The sequence below is a fragment of the Oreochromis niloticus genome, linkage group LG11 (assembly GCF_001858045.2).
Source record: "Oreochromis niloticus isolate F11D_XX linkage group LG11, O_niloticus_UMD_NMBU, whole genome shotgun sequence".
NCBI lineage: Eukaryota > Metazoa > Chordata > Actinopteri > Cichliformes > Cichlidae > Oreochromis > Oreochromis niloticus.
Window position 1 is genome coordinate 19059563 of NC_031976.2, and position 17392 is coordinate 19076954.

General features: G+C 40.5%; 2 protein-coding genes across 3 annotated transcripts; both read left to right on the plus strand.

Moving 5' to 3' along the window:
- Positions 1–4413: 4413 nt before the first annotated feature.
- On the plus strand, positions 4414–5316 carry fabp4b (fatty acid binding protein 4b). The gene is made up of 4 exons (XM_003454402.5): positions 4414–4578; positions 4676–4851; positions 4940–5041; positions 5178–5316. Exons 1-4 carry the CDS (start codon positions 4506–4508, stop codon positions 5229–5231), a joined length of 405 nt encoding a protein of 134 aa, XP_003454450.3. The 5' UTR covers positions 4414–4505; the 3' UTR covers positions 5232–5316.
- A 2554-nt stretch (positions 5317–7870) lies between these two features.
- On the plus strand, positions 7871–11997 carry fam8a1b (family with sequence similarity 8 member A1b). 2 transcript variants are annotated; one of them, XM_005472401.4, is made up of 6 exons: positions 7871–8175; positions 8279–8432; positions 8598–8718; positions 8834–8957; positions 9942–10081; positions 10188–11997. In XM_005472401.4, exons 1-6 carry the CDS (start codon positions 8152–8154, stop codon positions 10330–10332), a joined length of 708 nt encoding a protein of 235 aa, XP_005472458.1. In that variant the 5' UTR covers positions 7871–8151; the 3' UTR covers positions 10333–11997. The 2 variants fall into 2 exon arrangements, with proteins under 2 accessions (XP_005472458.1, XP_003454506.1); XM_003454458.5 differs by having other exon boundaries at positions 7876–8432.
- Positions 11998–17392: the final 5395 nt, after the last annotated feature.

The window sequence follows — 17392 nt, forward strand, 5'->3', positions numbered from 1 at the left end:
GTTGTTTTTCACACAAGAATTTCAACCCACTGTTGCATGATCTAAGAGAGCATAAAAGAGGAGCAGAGAACTGTACAGTATGCATCACTTTAGCTCCTGGTGACCCCTCCACCCACTGCACTCTGCACCCGGTGGCTGTGCCCCATGGGCAGCTCTCCCTGCACCTCTCTCTGTATTGACAGAACAAGTAGTGTCTGTGTGAGAGGCAGCCCCATGTCCCCCTCCCATCCCTCTCCTGCTCCTCTGTCGGTGTGCAAACCAGAAGCCTGAGGCGCAGGGAGCGTGTGGGATGAAGAGATGAGAGAGAAGATCAAAGCAGGAAGCATGAAAAAGCTCAAAGCACACAAGCGAGAGGCACCTCACTGACCCCTGCCACACACACTCAAACTCACACACATGCAGACACACACACACACATACACTCTTCATTTTGGCTGCGCAGAACAGTCGGTAACCAGCCTCTGGTTCCCCTAGCAGCCGTGTAAAAAGGCAAAGAGGAGAGGGCACATCGCTTGGGCCGTGTGAGCCGTTCAGCAGATGATCAGGATCTGCTGGGAACCTGACCTAAAGTGATGCCCCCTGTTGGTGCCAAAGGTGTGGCACGCACTGAATGTGGGCTGTACTTGCTTCTCGCTCATCAGGTATTTTACATTTTCATCAAAAAAAGGAGAGAAATTTTTTTAAAAAAATGTGCAAAAATCTCTTTTAATTAAGCGGGTTTCTTTACTAGCTATGAATTTATTGTAGCCTTAAGACATATTTTCATTGTCAGAATTTGATGCCTACAGCTGAAAAAAAAAGTTTCCATAAAAATCAATCACTCAAAGGTTTGGATTCACAGACAAAACTCCTACGAGGGTTTCACTCATTTCTATGTGAGGGAAATTTAGCCCCTATACCTCAGACAAAAGCTTACCTGGAATAAAAAAGACAATTTAGGCTTAAAAGAAGGGAATATGATAGAATGTACACAGAGTAGAAGAAGTCTTCCTTGATGTGGAACATGTCACTACTCTGCTGGACTCTCACGGCACTCAACATGATCAGCTGTGACCCCAGTTTTACCTGCTGCCATATAAAGTTGTCGTTTGGGTTTGAAACCATCCCAGTCAGACTGGCAAACTCCTCCTTGGCCCTGAGGATCCTCTCTCCATTATTCATGAGTCCTCAGGTTGGACCCTGGGAACAAGCTGAACGAGGCCCTGTGTCAATACGAAACACTGGCCGCCACAATGGGCTCTGCCTCCAACTACACTGTTGACAGACACCAACACAAAGGAGCTGAAAGGGGTCCCCCTCCGTTCTCACACACACTGAAGAATGAGTCAGTGTGCTGCCGCTCAGAGCTGTGTTTGTACAGTATATACAGCTTTTGTTCATGGTCACTGTTCTCCCATCAATGGGGGCTGAAGTGTTGATGAAAACCAGAAGGAAGGGACTTCTCTGTGGATGCCAGCGAGAGTTCACGTTCATTAGATGGCCACTGTGCCTGCTGGATGGCACCGGTATGTATGCAGAGAAACCCCAGGTGATGGGACGTACTGGGACATTACGTGATGCATCACATCATTACTGTCTGTCACTGAAGTTAATAATGAAGTGATTCCTGGAGACCATGAAATCTAATATTGCAGCCATGTGACAGTCCCATTACAGATTTTCTATCTATAGCATGTATTCATTCCAGCATCGCTGATTTTAATCAATCACAAACTAAGGAAATGGCTAAAAGACAAAATCGTTTCTTCTGTGATTTATCCCCAGAGCGAGTTTTTTTCTCCCCTTGACCCACTGATGTCCATTTATTATTTAGCTAAAAGGTTTTTTTCTTTTTTTAATGCATTTTTGTTTTATATTCAGTTAATATAAAAATGTTCTCATACTGTGCTAGGTATCATCTTGAAGCCAAACACTGCCTGATGGCTGTTTTATTCCACTACCAAAACTCACAAGATTCTTCTTTTTTTTTTTACGAGTTTATACTTAAGCAACCATTTCATACCTTGCAGGCAGTAACAAATCAGTTTTATATGATTTCACAACACGCCACTTGTGAAACTATTTAACGATTGGGGGAGGTCATAGGAGAATGAAACAGCAGTCCACTTAGATGTGCCACAGGGCACTCATCTGATCTGAAGCTGTTTTGCTTTGAGCAGCTCCAGTCTGTATCTTAGTCGTTCCCACTTTGATCATCTTCAGACATTTGTCAGTGGCACTCTGGAGTATTAATATCAGCCCAAAATATCCAGTGAAAATTTGAAAACTTAGCTTTCTTTTGTTCTTTGATCAAAAATACTTTATTTTAATCACTCTGTACTTTTGTGTAAAATACTGGCCTCCACAGAGGGGGTTAAAAAAAGATAAGTAAATACATATGCTGGGTGAATAATTCCTTGTCTACTAAGAATGAAACACAGAACCTGTACTATACTATACTGGTTGAACTGGGATTAGTTTGCTTCTCTTTTTTGCATTGTCATACCTGACTTTGACATGTGTGGTATTTTGGGTTGCCTTTGCCCAGCGTACTGTAGTCTGCTGCTGAAACCACTAGGGGGCAGTGCATTACAGTACCATCTCTTGTTCACACTGTAAGTACAATACATTGTAACTAATATACACCATCGGCTACAATAATGTGCAAAAGTCTTGAGCCACTCCTTAGTTTTGGAAATTCGGGAACTAGGTGAAGTGATTCACTAAAACGTGCACAAACACACACGGAAATGCAAGTTATTAATTCGATTTCTAGTCATTTCTTTAAATGGTCTTCAGGAACAGTTCTAGAAGGACATTAAAAGATCCTCTTTGGCTGCTGGCTGCCTTTTGTTCTGTTAGGTCATCTGGATCCGGTTTCTTATCAGTTCCCAGAGTCAGAACCAGACCCGGAGAAGCTGCATTCAGCTTTTATGCTCCATATCTCTGGAACAAACTCCCAGAAAGCCTCAGATCAGCTGACACACTCAGTTTATTTAAATCCAGATTGAAGACTCACCTATTCTCAGCTGCTTTTGAATAAATCACCAAATCCACACTTTTAAGCTTAAATTTCAAAACTTACATTTTAACTACTGACTTTATCTACTGCTCTGATTTTATCTACTGTTCTGATTTTATCTACTGTTTTCATTTTTGATTTTAAACACTGTTTTGTTTGTTTGTTTGTTTGTTTGTTTGTTTGTCTTAATCAATTTTAGATCATGCTTTTTATTTGTTTTTGTTTTTAATGTCTCTGTAAAGCACTTTGAATCACCTTGTTGTTGAATTGTGCTATATAAATAAACTTGCCTTGCCTTGCCTTGCCTTATGTTATGATGATCCCACACTGCCTCACTAATGTCGCGTATGCTTTTACTCTGTGTTTGGGATCACTGTCATACTGAAAAATGAAGCTGTAGCCAATCAGATCCACTGAGAGCATTTCTGATGACGCTTCAGTAAACAGCAGACAGATCAGCTGAAGGTCCAGATGCATCTCTCAGGTCATGTCAGGTCTTTGCAGAATTTTTTTTTCCTGTTTCTTACTGACTTTCAGATACTGTTCATCTGCTGTAGAAAGTTTTTCAGGCCTGTCTGCTTGTCGTACACCATACCCGGATGTGCCACGTTTTTGTGCCAAACACCTTCCTGGTGTAAAATTGTATGTTATGCCGCTCTCTCACTTTATTTTTTGGAAGACTACTTAAAAAATGACAGGTCTGGCTCCTTGGAAGCAAATTATGAAGTGCCAATGTATGTCGAAAATATATATGAGCAAATAAATGTTGAAAAAAAAAACCCCTGACCTTATAAATTTGCCTTATAACTTTCACACAAATTATTCTGTCTTCACTTCTAACACAGACTTAGCCCTTAAGTATTAACTGCTGTTCACATGGCGCCACCTACTGGTTAAAGTCAACATAACTATATACAACTACAAAGTAAAGAATTGTGTAGGAATCTGTTTTCCAACTTAACATTCTGTTGCAGTTGTGGGGAAATTCACTGAAATACAACATGTTATATTAGCAGTTTCACAATAAATCTCTGATAGGATAATTTTAACGTAAAAAAAAAAACAAAACCTCTTCTTTTGTACATATAAATAATACTTTTATACACTTAAATGATATTTATTTTTTTAGTATTTATTCAGGAGTATTTAGTCTTTTTGCATGAATCATCACATGTCCTGTATATGTTTTGTTAACGCTTTTTAAACCCCTTTTACTTCCGTTTTATTGCTGAAGTCAGTAAACCCAGGAGAAGCTACACATTTCACTTCTATCAAACACTTCATCAAAATCAGATGAAATCTGATTTAAAGCCACGCCCCTAATCTGCTGATTTCCAAGGCAACCCCGGCACCTGCTCTTGATTGGTGGGCCCGAATCAAACGAATGCTCAATCAAGCTACAAATAGGCAATTTTCACAGCTTTTCGGTCTCTTCCCCTTTCATCAGCAGAGGATTCAAGTATCTTTTGTCTGCAGCCCAAGCGTCAGCTTCACCTTCACCATCATGGTTGAGCAGTTTGTTGGAACCTGGACTCTTGTTAACAGCGACAAGTTTGATGACTACATGAAAGCAGTCGGTAAGCTTGTTCATTTTGTGTTTGTTTGATTGAAACGATGCACGCTGTTACCTGTTGTATTTTAACAGTTTTCTAATTGATCCTTCCTGTGTTGCAGGCGTAAATTTCGCCACTCGGCAAATGGGAATCCTTGCAAAGCCTAACGTGGTGATCGACGTGGGTGATGATGGGTTTATTACACTAAAGTCTGTGACTACATTCAAGACCACGGAGTTCAAGTTCAAGCTGAATGAGGAATGCGATGAGGACACTCCTGACGGCAGAGCCACCAAGGTGGGTCATCACCGGTCCAGCCAGTATTTATTTTACACACATTGTAAGGTCTTGCTAAAGCCCCCTCTATAAACTTCCCTAATTTCAGACCACCATGACAATTGAGGATGGCAAACTCGTGCAAAAACAGGCTTGGGATGGGAAGACGACAAGAATTGAACGAGAAATTCAAGATGGAAAACTAATAGCTGTGAGTAACTGATGCTTTGTCTGTGCCATTAAAGCCGTTTGCTCTTTAAATGCCGTCTGCATGCCTAACATGGCGCTGTTACTGCTCTGCAGCTTTAAGTGAATGAATGTCTGACCTTTGAACCCTGTCTCAACAGAAATGTTACATGGATGATGTTGTTGCAGTGAGGACCTATGAGAAAGCGGCTTAATGCACTCTTTGCGAAGAGTTCCTGTTCCTTCAAGACCGTGCTCTACGGCCAAACATGGCAATAAAGTTTAAACTGTGACACTTCACTCTGTGTGTGTGTGTGTGTGTGTGTGACTCTGACTACAAAATCTTGTACTTGTGAAGCATCGTCAGGTGCACATTTATTGACTCTAAAGTGATTCTGGTGCATAGACTTGAATGTCAAATGCTGCTCATCCATGCAATTCAACATCCTTGACCTATTGGGGTTTAAATGATTGACTATGTGTGCAGCTCATGTCCTACTCAAACTCTACAGTGGAGCCAGTTTGTCTCCATTTCTAACACTGCTTTCAAAGCCAGACTAATTCCCTCCAGTTTAACAGATTGCACTTTGAAAGGCATTAATTTTCAATATGGCTGGTTTCTAGTTTTCCGTAGAGAACTAATACCTCTTGGTGGCTTCATTCCAAGAACTACATTATAGACGGTACCAATGCAGCATGTCAGGCATCCAGATGCCTATCGCTATGCAAGCGAGTATGCTTTACTAAAAATGCTGTGCCAGCTGCACATAATCAGGTCAAAGTTGCGGGTGCAAAATTAAGGCAATATCTCCCTGTATAGCTGCACTAGTATCTTGTGTGATGCTTAACTGACATGACCTGCAGTTACCTTTTCTAGCAAACTGTTTAGATGTAAAACCTTTTAAAGCAAGAAACCTGATTAGCTTAAACACACATCTGATCTTAAAGCTAGAGGGGAAGGGGGTTACAAAGGCCTTTTGTTTAAACAAAGGGAAGGAAATCTCCTAAAATCAGAGTAGCCCTCTTATGACAAGGTGAGAATGCCAAATCCCTGCTTGCAGTTGGAGCAGTGACCTAGTCTTGGTTGCATGGATGCAAAATTCAAGTGAGTGCACATAATTAGTTTTAATTAGGGTCCTTTAGAGCACCACACTGGGGTAGAAATCCTCCAAAAGATTTCCAGGCTGTAGTGAATGACTGTGGCTCCAGGTGGTGGTCAAGCAACAATGAGTATTGACTAATGACAAGCTGCTTTGTTTTGTCAAGTGCCACATTATGTAAGATGGTGCCATATGCAAACAAACATTTTTAGGTGCTTTGCCTGCACAAAGAATATGTGTTGTGGAGCATTTACTTATATTTTTATAATGCATGCTCAAATATAAATAATGGAAGGTATGTGGTGAAACTTGAGGTCCTACCAGCTCAAAAAAAAAAACCCCTATTGTTGCAGATTAAGCATACTTATGGTGGTGTGTGGGTGCCAGCTTTAAGAAGCACACTTCCTTTGAAATTGCTTTGCTCCCTTAAACACAATGACATGATCAGCTGCTAAATTCTTTTGTTCATTATGAAAGGATGTGGTAGCTGTGTGCACCAATACTGTAGCAATTATTCCATTTCTGTTTTATTTAAGAAAAGCAGCCTGTTGATTGTGATGGAATAATCTCAGTAACGACAGGTGGTTTCAGGTGCTACAAGGATCTCATTCATCAGCGTGAAGCTGTAAGAAATGACATTATTTACTGTTACACGATAAATCGTGTGGATTTTAAGCTGGTCTCCAAATCTGATTCCAAAATTTGTGACATTTCGTGAAATGTGAAAAACAGAATGCAATGATTTGCAGATCTTGCACACAGAACACATGTATGTATCAGCCGACTCATTTTACTATTTGTTTCATGATGATGCTGCTGCTGCAAAATGTTTTCAATTAAAATAACATCTGAATCAGTTCATCAGCAGGACTCTTTTACTGTGAAGCCATGCTGTGGTGATAGATGCAGTATGTGGTTTGGCACTGTCTTGCTGGAAAAGATGTCACCTGGATGGGAGCATATGATGATCTAAAACCTGCAAGTACCTTTCAGCATTGATCATTCCAGTTCCATTGGCATTGATGCACCCAATTCCTGCACAGTAGGCTTTTAATATAAGTCCTGATGACAAGCACTCTCTCCTCTTTAGTCCAGAGGACATGGTGTGCATGTTTTCCAAAAAAGTTTTAAATTTTGATGGGTCTGACCACAGAAAAGTTTTCTACCTCCCCTCAGTTCGTTTTAAATTAGCTCTTTCTGGAGAAGATCCAGATTTCTGGATGGCTTCTTTATTGCATCATACATTTGTAACCACCATTTGTGGATGGCAGGGTGAACTTTGTCCACACTTTCATTTTTAATAAAACAGATGTTTATTATATTTGCAAATCAATGCATTCTGCTTTTATTTTACACACACAACTTTTTTGGAACTAGGCTTGTATTTGCAGTCATCTTATGTAGTCTCATGTATTCATGTAGTTAATCTCATAAGTGCTATAACAATGTGATAATTACAGATGCAGTTATCCGAGAAAATCCAGAAGTAAGTTCTGGAAATCTTTTGCTGCCGTACTTTAATTTGAATATTAAATCATGTGAACTCGAAGACCCCAAATGTCTCAATATCACTGCAACTTCTACCTCGCAGATATGCTGCACCCTTGTGGTTGATTCCCGTAATAGCAGGCAACTATTGGGCGGCACCACTACATCATGCTAGGTGGAGAGGGGAGGAGGGGAAACAGTTTACCGTGAATTCTAAATAGAGAATTTTTTATTTTTTTTAAAATTGAAAAATATTATTCAATTTATTTTAATCCATAACATCTCATATCTTTACAATATCTCTATCTTTTCAAGTATTTATTTTCTTCGTCCAGATGACGTTGCGTGACGCAACGCCATCAAACATGGCTGACAAAGAAAACAGAAGTATGGATGTCGATAAGAGAAAGAATAAACCTTATGGTAGTCTAGTCAAGCCGTTAGCTGACGAAGTTACCCAAAGAAAAGACAACCGGGGCAGCACTGAAGGCGAGAAGGACGCCGAAGAAAGCCGTGCCACGACACAATACTGCGAGAAACTACAGGCATGGATGTGGCAGTACTACAGTGGGTATGTGAACTGGCAAAGCTGGCTAGCAGCGTCAGCCATGTCCTACCCTTACTGTTTACAGCCACCTAACGGGACTTCGACCGTTCTTGATATCAACTCCCAGCACTGGCATAACAATCCGTTTGGTCTTCCGTTGTCTCCTTACCCACCCGCGGCTGGCTCCTCGAGCGGCCGTGCAGGCGAAGCCATCGTCGGGGCAGCAGTACCCGCACAGCCGCAGCAGCAGGCGAGGGAGAATGGAAATGCACCGAGACCAGGTAAAAGTTGCTACAGACTGTATAACCACATCCGATTTTTCCAAACTCCAAGGGTCACTACATTTGAGGGTTATGATGACCCTCTGGCACTGAGCGCCTTTAAAAAAATTGGAAGGCAGTCCGGCGTCCCTTAATAAAACAAACTTCTTTGCTTCTTTTCTCCAGGCCGAGAGTACAGTATTCCCTCTCCTCTCCAAAGACTAATGGCTGAGATGGTGGATTTCTTCATATTGTTTTTCATCAAAGCAACTATAATCATCAGTATTATGCACCTTAGTGGAATCAAGTGAGTTTGTGTAGTTTATGTTTTTTTAATTTATTTATTTTTATCCCTTTAAGAAGGAGACTCGTAGTCAGACTAAGACATTCTTTAAACCTGTATCGTTTCATTCACTTTTCAGAGATGTTTCCAAGTTTGCCATGCATTTTATAGTGGAGGAAATCGATGAAGACACATCGATGGAGGAGCTGCAGAAAATGATGCTTGTTGCTCTTGTGTATCGGATATTAGTTTGTTTTTATGAGGTGAGTGGACATGGAGAAGTTTAATGCTGTTATCTGGAGTCTTGACAGGGATGTTGGTCTTAAGGGTAAAGTTATTAAGGGGGCTGCTAGGGGAACCAGAGGCTGTCGTACTCCTAAGTATACATTACTCTGTGTGTAATTATGTCTTCCAACAAACTGATGTGTTCTCATAATCTTAGAGCGTCTCCATTAAAAGGGGCAGGTGCCGGTTTGTCAGTGCTATAACACACAAAAACCTACATAAACATGTTTATTCATTCCTGATTTTGTCACAGTCACTTACTGTCAGCTGATTAGACATGCAACCCTCCTGTCTTTGGACAGCTGCCACTAAGCCAGCTAAACAACAGCAACAGCTGGTTATAAGCTAACATTATGTCAGCTAATGTTAGGCTCAATTTTCCTAAAAGTTACACTTTCGCTCTGATAAACAGTTTGATTACACATCTCACGTCATATGAGGGTCTGTTTGGTAAGTGTCCGAGTCCAACAATGTTACATTTACTTCAGTGAATGTTTCACTAACTCCAACTAACAGCAGCTAATGGAGGCTAACAGCAGCTAGCAGAGGCAAAAACAGCAATGCTTATGACTAGAAAAGTCTGAGATGTCAACCCACCTCAGTGTCGCTGTCGTCAGTCAGAAGTGAGCTTCGCTGACTCACTGACTCTTACCGGAGTCCTTTATCAAAGTTTTACAGCCTCCTCCAGCATAAATGGACAACGACACCAGCATATCTACAGCATATCAACAGCTTAGGTAGCAGACTGAAAGCTTCCAGTCACTACAGACGAACAGCAGCCAGAGTTGTTTGTTCTACCGTGGCCACCGTACTTAGGGTTAAGCACTTAAGGAAGAAGACAGAACTCAGTCGACTGCAATTTGCTGACATCTAGCAGAGATATTTTACACACCGTAACTTGTTAAATCTTTTGTGGGAAATGTATTTTATGTTCGATAGCTGATACACCTTTCTCTTTTTAGATCATATGCATTTGGGGAGCAGGAGGAGCCACTCCTGGAAAGTTTCTCATTGGACTCAGAGTCGTGACATGTGACTCTTCGGTTCTGGTTCAGCCTAACAGGGTTCTTGTCGTGCCAGCAACTAATGTCTCTCTTTCGGCGTGAGTTTCTTTTTGTTTTTTTTAAAAGATTATCTATCAGAAGCCACAGCGTGCATGCAAACAGCCTCACATCACATAACGGTACTGTTTCTGTCTCCCTCTACAGATCGACTGTTCGAGCCCTGAATAAGAACTTTTCCATTGCCTTCTTCTTCCCAGCCTTCATCACGCTTCTGTTCTTCCAGCACAACAGGACTGTGTATGATATGGTAGCTGGTACAATTGTTGTCAAGCGATCCAGGGCCAGATGATGCTGCACAGAAGAATGGCCCCACAATAACTCTGAACAGGCACTGAGTGACAATTTGTTTTCTTTTTAAAAATATAATGTCGACTGAACTCAGACACCTCCCTTTCAAGGTATTGTCAGAGCACAAGAGAATCGAGATGGTTGCACTGAGTTTGAGACACGCCAATATGAACTGTTTCAATTTGGATTTGTTCTGTTGCTGACACACACACTGTATTTCTGCATGTATGTCTACATGCTGCTTTCGGAATCAGGTCCTGTGCAAGGAAAAAAATGATGGTATCTACTAACTTTTTATTGACAGAAGGTTTGCTTCCTTTTTAAAATTGTATTTCAGGATTAAGGGTGACTGTCTTGTATAACTCAGTATTTCAAATTTCAGTAGGCAAGGAAACCAGAGAAGACAGGATTTTATTTAAAAGAACAGCCAGAATATGAATATTAAAGAGCCCTCTTCTTGCACCTTTTTTTCTGTTTAACCACTTCCCACTTTTTAAAATAATATTTAAAATCATAATAATTATAATATATAATAACATTTTGCACTGCTCACATGATTCGGTATGAAAGGCAACAAGTCCTTTAATTAATCAATCACTTTGTCATTTGTTCTTACTTAAAATGATCTCTAACGCATGTGAACATTTCCCCTTCTAAGGAGGAGCAGAGTCTAGGAGAAAGATGTGTAGTTGGCATTAACATACGCAGCTGTTGACAGTGACACGAGTGTGAGTCAGATCACCTAATTTTGCTTTGAATCATTTACTTTTCAATTGCAGTTTGACAAGGCAGATGGGGAGTGCTAAATTGTTAAACAAGTGCTCATGTCATTTTTCCAAGCGTTTATTTTCTGGTCATTTCCTGGGGATGTGAGTTGTGATTGGCTGAGGTCTACTGGGGCAAATTTTATTTATTTATTTTTTTTAAAAAGCTTGAAGACAGACCTGGGAGAAGGTGCAAGACTCTAGTTTCCTTTCCATCTGCTTGAGTTATTATGCAGTTTTTTCTAAAAACATTTTGCCTGCAACAGATTTAAGTTGCTAATCCTGCATTAATGAGATTACGCCATCAAGTATGTCTTTGTATTAAATACTTACCCTCAGACCTGTATGCTCAGACTTTAAATTTTTGAACATTGCTCACAGTGGGAATCATTAATGATAACGTGTGATTATTATTGCTTTGTGATAGCTGATTGCAGTATTATCATTAGCACTAAAATTTGGGAGAAATGAAAGCAGAGGAGTAACAAATGGAAAAACACCACATGGATGGATAGATGATACCACAACAGGCAAAATGCCCTATGATCTGTGCAAAGGTGATTGAAGCTGCCGTGGAATCATAACCCATTAAGATCTTATGATGATCCCTTCTAATTGGCCTAATTTAATAACAGATGGCATTATCAAGTGTTTACACATTTAATTATGAGAGCTTATAGAGGAAATGTACTGTGACAATTTCTGCTATAAAAAATGCATTAATGGACATTTTCTACTCCAGTTTCCTTGATCAAAGACACTGTTAAGCATTTTCTTCTGTGTGCTAAAGTACCAAAAATGCCTGCTAGATGTGCTGTGATGAAATCTACTGTGTAACTTGATGACAATCTGTAAATGGGCCGACTTCAGTCGTGAGAGGATTACACTGTGTAAAAATGGCAGCTCACTGATCCTATTTTTCTTATTAATAAGACTTTGGCTCCACCTGTTGTACATCTGTTGGTCTTGCAGACATCAGGCTTCTGCCTGTTGTGATGAATCACGGAGATCACTGCACTGTAACATGCCTACATTTGTCTCTGTGTGATTTTCATTCATCCTCGCCGAGAACCAATCGCTGTGTGCCCGTGACATGAATCAATCCGACTCTAACAGCAGCTTGACTCAGCTTGTTTTTGAGACATTTCTCCCATGCTTAGACTTTTCTGGCATGTCACATGTACTCCGAGGGGACTGTGGAAGCGCCAAGTGTTGGCAACTGTTGACATGGTGATTGTGTTAGGCCCACTAAGTGGCAGTTTCAGCTGACAGCCACAGATGGTACTCCCAGATTACAGAGCGACTCCCCGCCCCCCCCTCACATGCGGCTACCATGCATCATGCCATAGGGAATAGAAAAATGTAGCTTATTGTGAAGAAAGTGTGGGCAGACACTGCCCACGAGTATCACTGTGCTATATTCTGATGAGTGAGTGTAGCTCGGTTTGGAGTTGAGGCGTTTTTTTTGTAATTGATTTTATTATTGACATCTTCTGGCTCGCATCCAAAAGGGAGTGCAAGAGACAGATTTTAGGAACGCTCAAGGGGACATTTATCCCTGTAGTTAATGGCCAATTTTTGTGTTTAACTTCTTAATATTTTACAAAACCTCTCAGCTGCCGAAGTAAATGAAGACCTTGCAATCGCTTGTAGTTAGAAACACTCCTGGCATTAGTATGTAAATCCCACTGATGATCGCCTACATTTCCATAAATGGAAATGTGGCACTAAGCATGGAAGTGCTGGAAGAGATTCCTCATGTAGCCTTGTAAAAATAAATTAAAATATCCATTTTTAAAACATGAAGGGAAATGATGGAGGTTAGAGGAGGTGAGCTGGGTGCAAAAATGTATCACTCATAGTACATTTATGTTGTCATGCCCAGCTTCAGAAATCTACTTCCTACCTGTCACATGGCATGCCATACGTTATCAAGCTGATGTGTCCAGCCTGAGTTCCTGCCAGTCTTTCTGGCTCTTTTAACAAGGAAGTCATGTACAGGCTCACAGCTTTCTCAGACAGCCATGTGTCTGTGTCTGAACAAAGCCATGTACAAGCCAGAAGGAATGAAGTAAACAGTCTGGGCTCAACTGGACTAAAATATTCCCTAAGTTTGTGTCCTTACACTCATTATTTGCTCATTAGATCCTCCGCAATGGCAGGTGGTGCTGCTGCTCTTCACACACAGACAACAGCAGCAGGCTCCAGGTGTTTTGAAGTCGTGGAAAGGTGCTGTGGGCTGAAATAGTGCTCGCTGCTGATGCTTTTTCCTCTCTGGTGTGTCTGTGCCTGTTGGTATTCCTCTCAAGTGGCATCAGTAATTACAGGCTGGCTGGGTTCTGCCTGAGTGGAAAGGGCTGTTGATGAAGAGGAGACCTGTTGACTGGGGAGGGAGATAAGTGACTGCTCTAACGCTAGGGATGTCATAAGGCAACACATATTTTATGGGCACATTCACACACAGAAAAACTTTTGCTGGCTCCTAATGCCGCTACCTACATGGACAGAATTTATTCAGCTGTGCAGATCAGTTCTTATCTAATGGCTGCTTAATCCTATGTTTTGGCAAAAAGAAAAGGGATTTCTGGGGAAACAAATAAGGGTTGTCTAATATAAAATGTCTATTTTTGATGGGCTATAATGGAAAATAGTTATTAGTTATTGGAAAAAGAGCTTTCTAACCTCTGTGGAATTTACTTGGCTAATTAACGTTAAATCAAATGCACACACTGGCTATTAACTGCTCGTTAATGCAAATATCTAATTAGCCAATCACATGGCAGCATCTCAGTGTATTTAGGCATTCATATCTGGGTGTTACGAAACTGCTGATCTACTGGGATTTTCCCACGCAACCATCTCTAGGGTTTACTGATAGTGGACTGAAAAAGAGGAAAATATACAGCAAGTGGGCAAAAATAGTAACTCAAATAACCACTCATTACAACCAAGGTATGCAGAAGAACAGCACTGGAATAATGAGGCTACATTTTATGCAGGCTCACCAAAATTGGATAATAGAAGCTTGGAAAAGGCGCTGGTCTGATGTGACTCGAATTCTGCTGCGACATTTGAATGGTGGATTCAGAATTTGGCATAAACATCATGAAAGCATGACCTGCCTTGTGTGTGCAGGTCAGGCTGATGGTGGTGGTATTAGGATGTTTTCTTGGCACACTTTAGGCCCCTTAGTACCAACTGAGCATTATTTAAACACCACAACCTACCTGAGTATTGTTGCTGACCATCTCCATCCCTTTACAACCACAGTCTGCCCATCTTTGTAAAGATCATTGTAGGGTCTTTACCTTACCTTAGAGCGCTTTGAGGCAACTGTTGTTGTGATTTGGCACTATATAAATAAAATGGAATTGAACTGAACTGAATCTTCTTCACAGTAGTAGCAACACATACCTAATCGCATTAAAACCATCAAATAATCTGTAGGTCACTTTTTGTGGCGCCTGTGATTGGACTGGGATAATTTAATTTAGTGGTCGAGTCGTTGCCCTGGGCTGTTTTTACAGAGAGGTTTGGGGATTGAACAATTGAATTTTTAAGCTTTTTCAAAGCAGGTTGTTATTTTTATTATATGTCTTACCTTGAAGTACATGTAGTTGCCACCTCTATCCAGTCCTTGTAGTTATTTTAGACAACTGTAATAACAGTGACACTGCAATCAGTGGTCCTTTGCTCAAAAGAAGAGGGGTTTGAATATTATTATTTCTTTGTTTGTATTGGAATTTTAATGACATTGGCTCAATAACTTACATACAGTTGATTAGTCTGATCAGCAGTTTACTATTTGGGGTTATTTCCTTTTACAATTCCATTAAATGAACAATTAAATGGCTTTCTAGGATAGTTGAAGAATAAGAATGAGTATGATGTGAACTCATTTTCCAGAATAGTACATTGCCTGTGCAGGAGCTCATTTTCCTGTTATAAAAATAGACGTGAATATGAGGCGCGTACAAACTCAAGATGAGTGATGTAAAAGCATACAGAGAGACTGTGAGTGTGTGCATTGAAATGAAGCAGTACAGCATTCATACCATTTTCTGTGACATAACAGCAGGTTTCTGGGTTTGTGTTTCTGAATACAGTAGATTTCTGCTCTAGGCAGTGAGTGGCTTGAGTTGTCAAGACAACCATGGATACTGCAGAGAAATTCAGCCTTTTCTTTCTTTCTTAGATTATGGTGGTGTAGAGCAAAATCAGATGTAAACTCCTTCATGTTTGGTGAGAAACTGAAGGGTAAAAAAATCTGTCTGTCTCGCTGGTATCATTTAGAAAGCCACTTGTCTTTTTGTGGCTTACTTGTGACTTCAGTTTCCTTTATCTCAAGAGAGTGTATCTTGGTTACACGTCAGCAATTCATTGGGTTAGATAAAATGCTAAAACAGTTGCTAAATATAATTAGAATAAAAAGAAGAGCGTGTACAGTCATGTGAAAAAGTAATTTTTGTATGTCACAATGTTTTGGCCATAATGCACAGCATATCAGCACAAACACCTCATACTAACTGTTAAGCACGGTAGTGGTGGGATAATTATTTTGGTTTGTTTTGCAACCACAGGACTCTCTTCTAGAGTCAAATGTGAGGCCATCTGTCCTAAAGCTAAAGTAAAGCTTGGCAGAATTTGGGTCATGCAACAAAAGGACAGTGATCCCAAGTGCAGTGAATCTATGAGGGAATAGCTGAAAAAGAAAAGAATCGAGGTGAGGCAATCGCCCAGTCAAAGTCCAGACCTCGAAATGCTGAAGTGGAACATTAAGAGAGGTGTGCAATAAACAACAGCATGCCCACAAACCTCAATGAACTGAAACACTGTACAGAAAAATGGGCCAAAATTCCTCTGCAATGATGTGAGAGACTGATAGTCATACCGAAACTGCTGGGACGCCCACTCCCGCAAAAGGTCCGATTAGAAGCTACTGAATCATGTGGGGTACACACGACTGCACAGAGTGCTGCAAAAACTTTCTTTTTCACATGACTGTAGCTGGGCTTTAAGTTAGTTAGATGAGCATAATCTGCAGCTTTTTTGACTAAATGTGTTTATTAAACCAACTCTTTTGTTCAAAAGGGGTCATGAATATTTCTTTATACTAAATCCTTGTATAATTGCATTAGTGGTATAAATTTGATGTTTTACAGCTCTGTCTGTATAACTCTATGCATCTAAATTATTTTGGTGAAATTAATGATCACTTTCTTTGCAACCCAGTGTAAACTGGGTACTGTTTGTCACTCTAGCATGAGTCTCGGGTTATGTCAGTGTAATTTTTATGCTTATAAACATACACACAAAACAGTGTAGGGCAACACAAAAATTAAATGTTGAGAGTTGTACATTGCTTTAATCTGATTCTGTGTCACTTGTGTTTATATCATTTGCTCATATTGGGATTTGCTGGATGACATAAGCCAGTTTTTTTTTTTTTTTTTTGCTTGCCAGCAGTTTCACTGCAATCTACTCATTTGTTCATGTGTATTATTGGAAGTATGTTTTGTAAATAGGAAAGAGACGAATGGCAACATACTGAAGTATCTATCCAGCTCTGAGCTACAGCTCAAGAGTCACAGAGGCTGATGAACTGCTCCCTGCTGTGTGAGTTCGGTAATGAGCCTACAGTCCAGTATGGCGGGAGGAGCTGGCAGTCTGTCACTGGGGTCACTGAGGTCACTTCAGTCGATGATCGATTTCTTGACATGAATATTCAAATAGCTTTGACTCTGTCGTAGTGCTAAATACAAGAAGATGGTGTTATTAGGGGAGGTTATTACTCATTACTCTTTCCTGTCTTGGCTCACAAACCACCCAGCAAAACACTTGCGAATGTCTTCAGAAACTGCAATTTAAAGGCCAACATTAACTTTACTTCCTGGCTCCACAGTGCGCTTATTTATTTATTTATTTATTTATTCACAATTTGGTGTCTTTCTGATTCATTTGGTTCGTGTGTTTGAACGAACCCCACTGAGCTCCTGCAGTGGCTGTATTCCTCCTCCACAAATCACTCCCACCCAATCCTTTAGTTGCCTAAACTATGTTCTGGAGATGTGCGTAAGCAGTGGCTTGCTATTTTCAGCTGAATGAAAAGAGTCTTGGCACTTGGACTCAGGATGAAATCTGTTTTGTTCTGCTGAATTTGGCTCCCACCACATGCACAGTATCTACATGAAACAGAGTTAAAGAACTCAGTTTAATTGTGTCCTGCAGTAAAACCACAACCATCTGACTGAGAGGAATGACTTTTAGAGTAATGTTTCGTCGCCATGGGAATCTGTC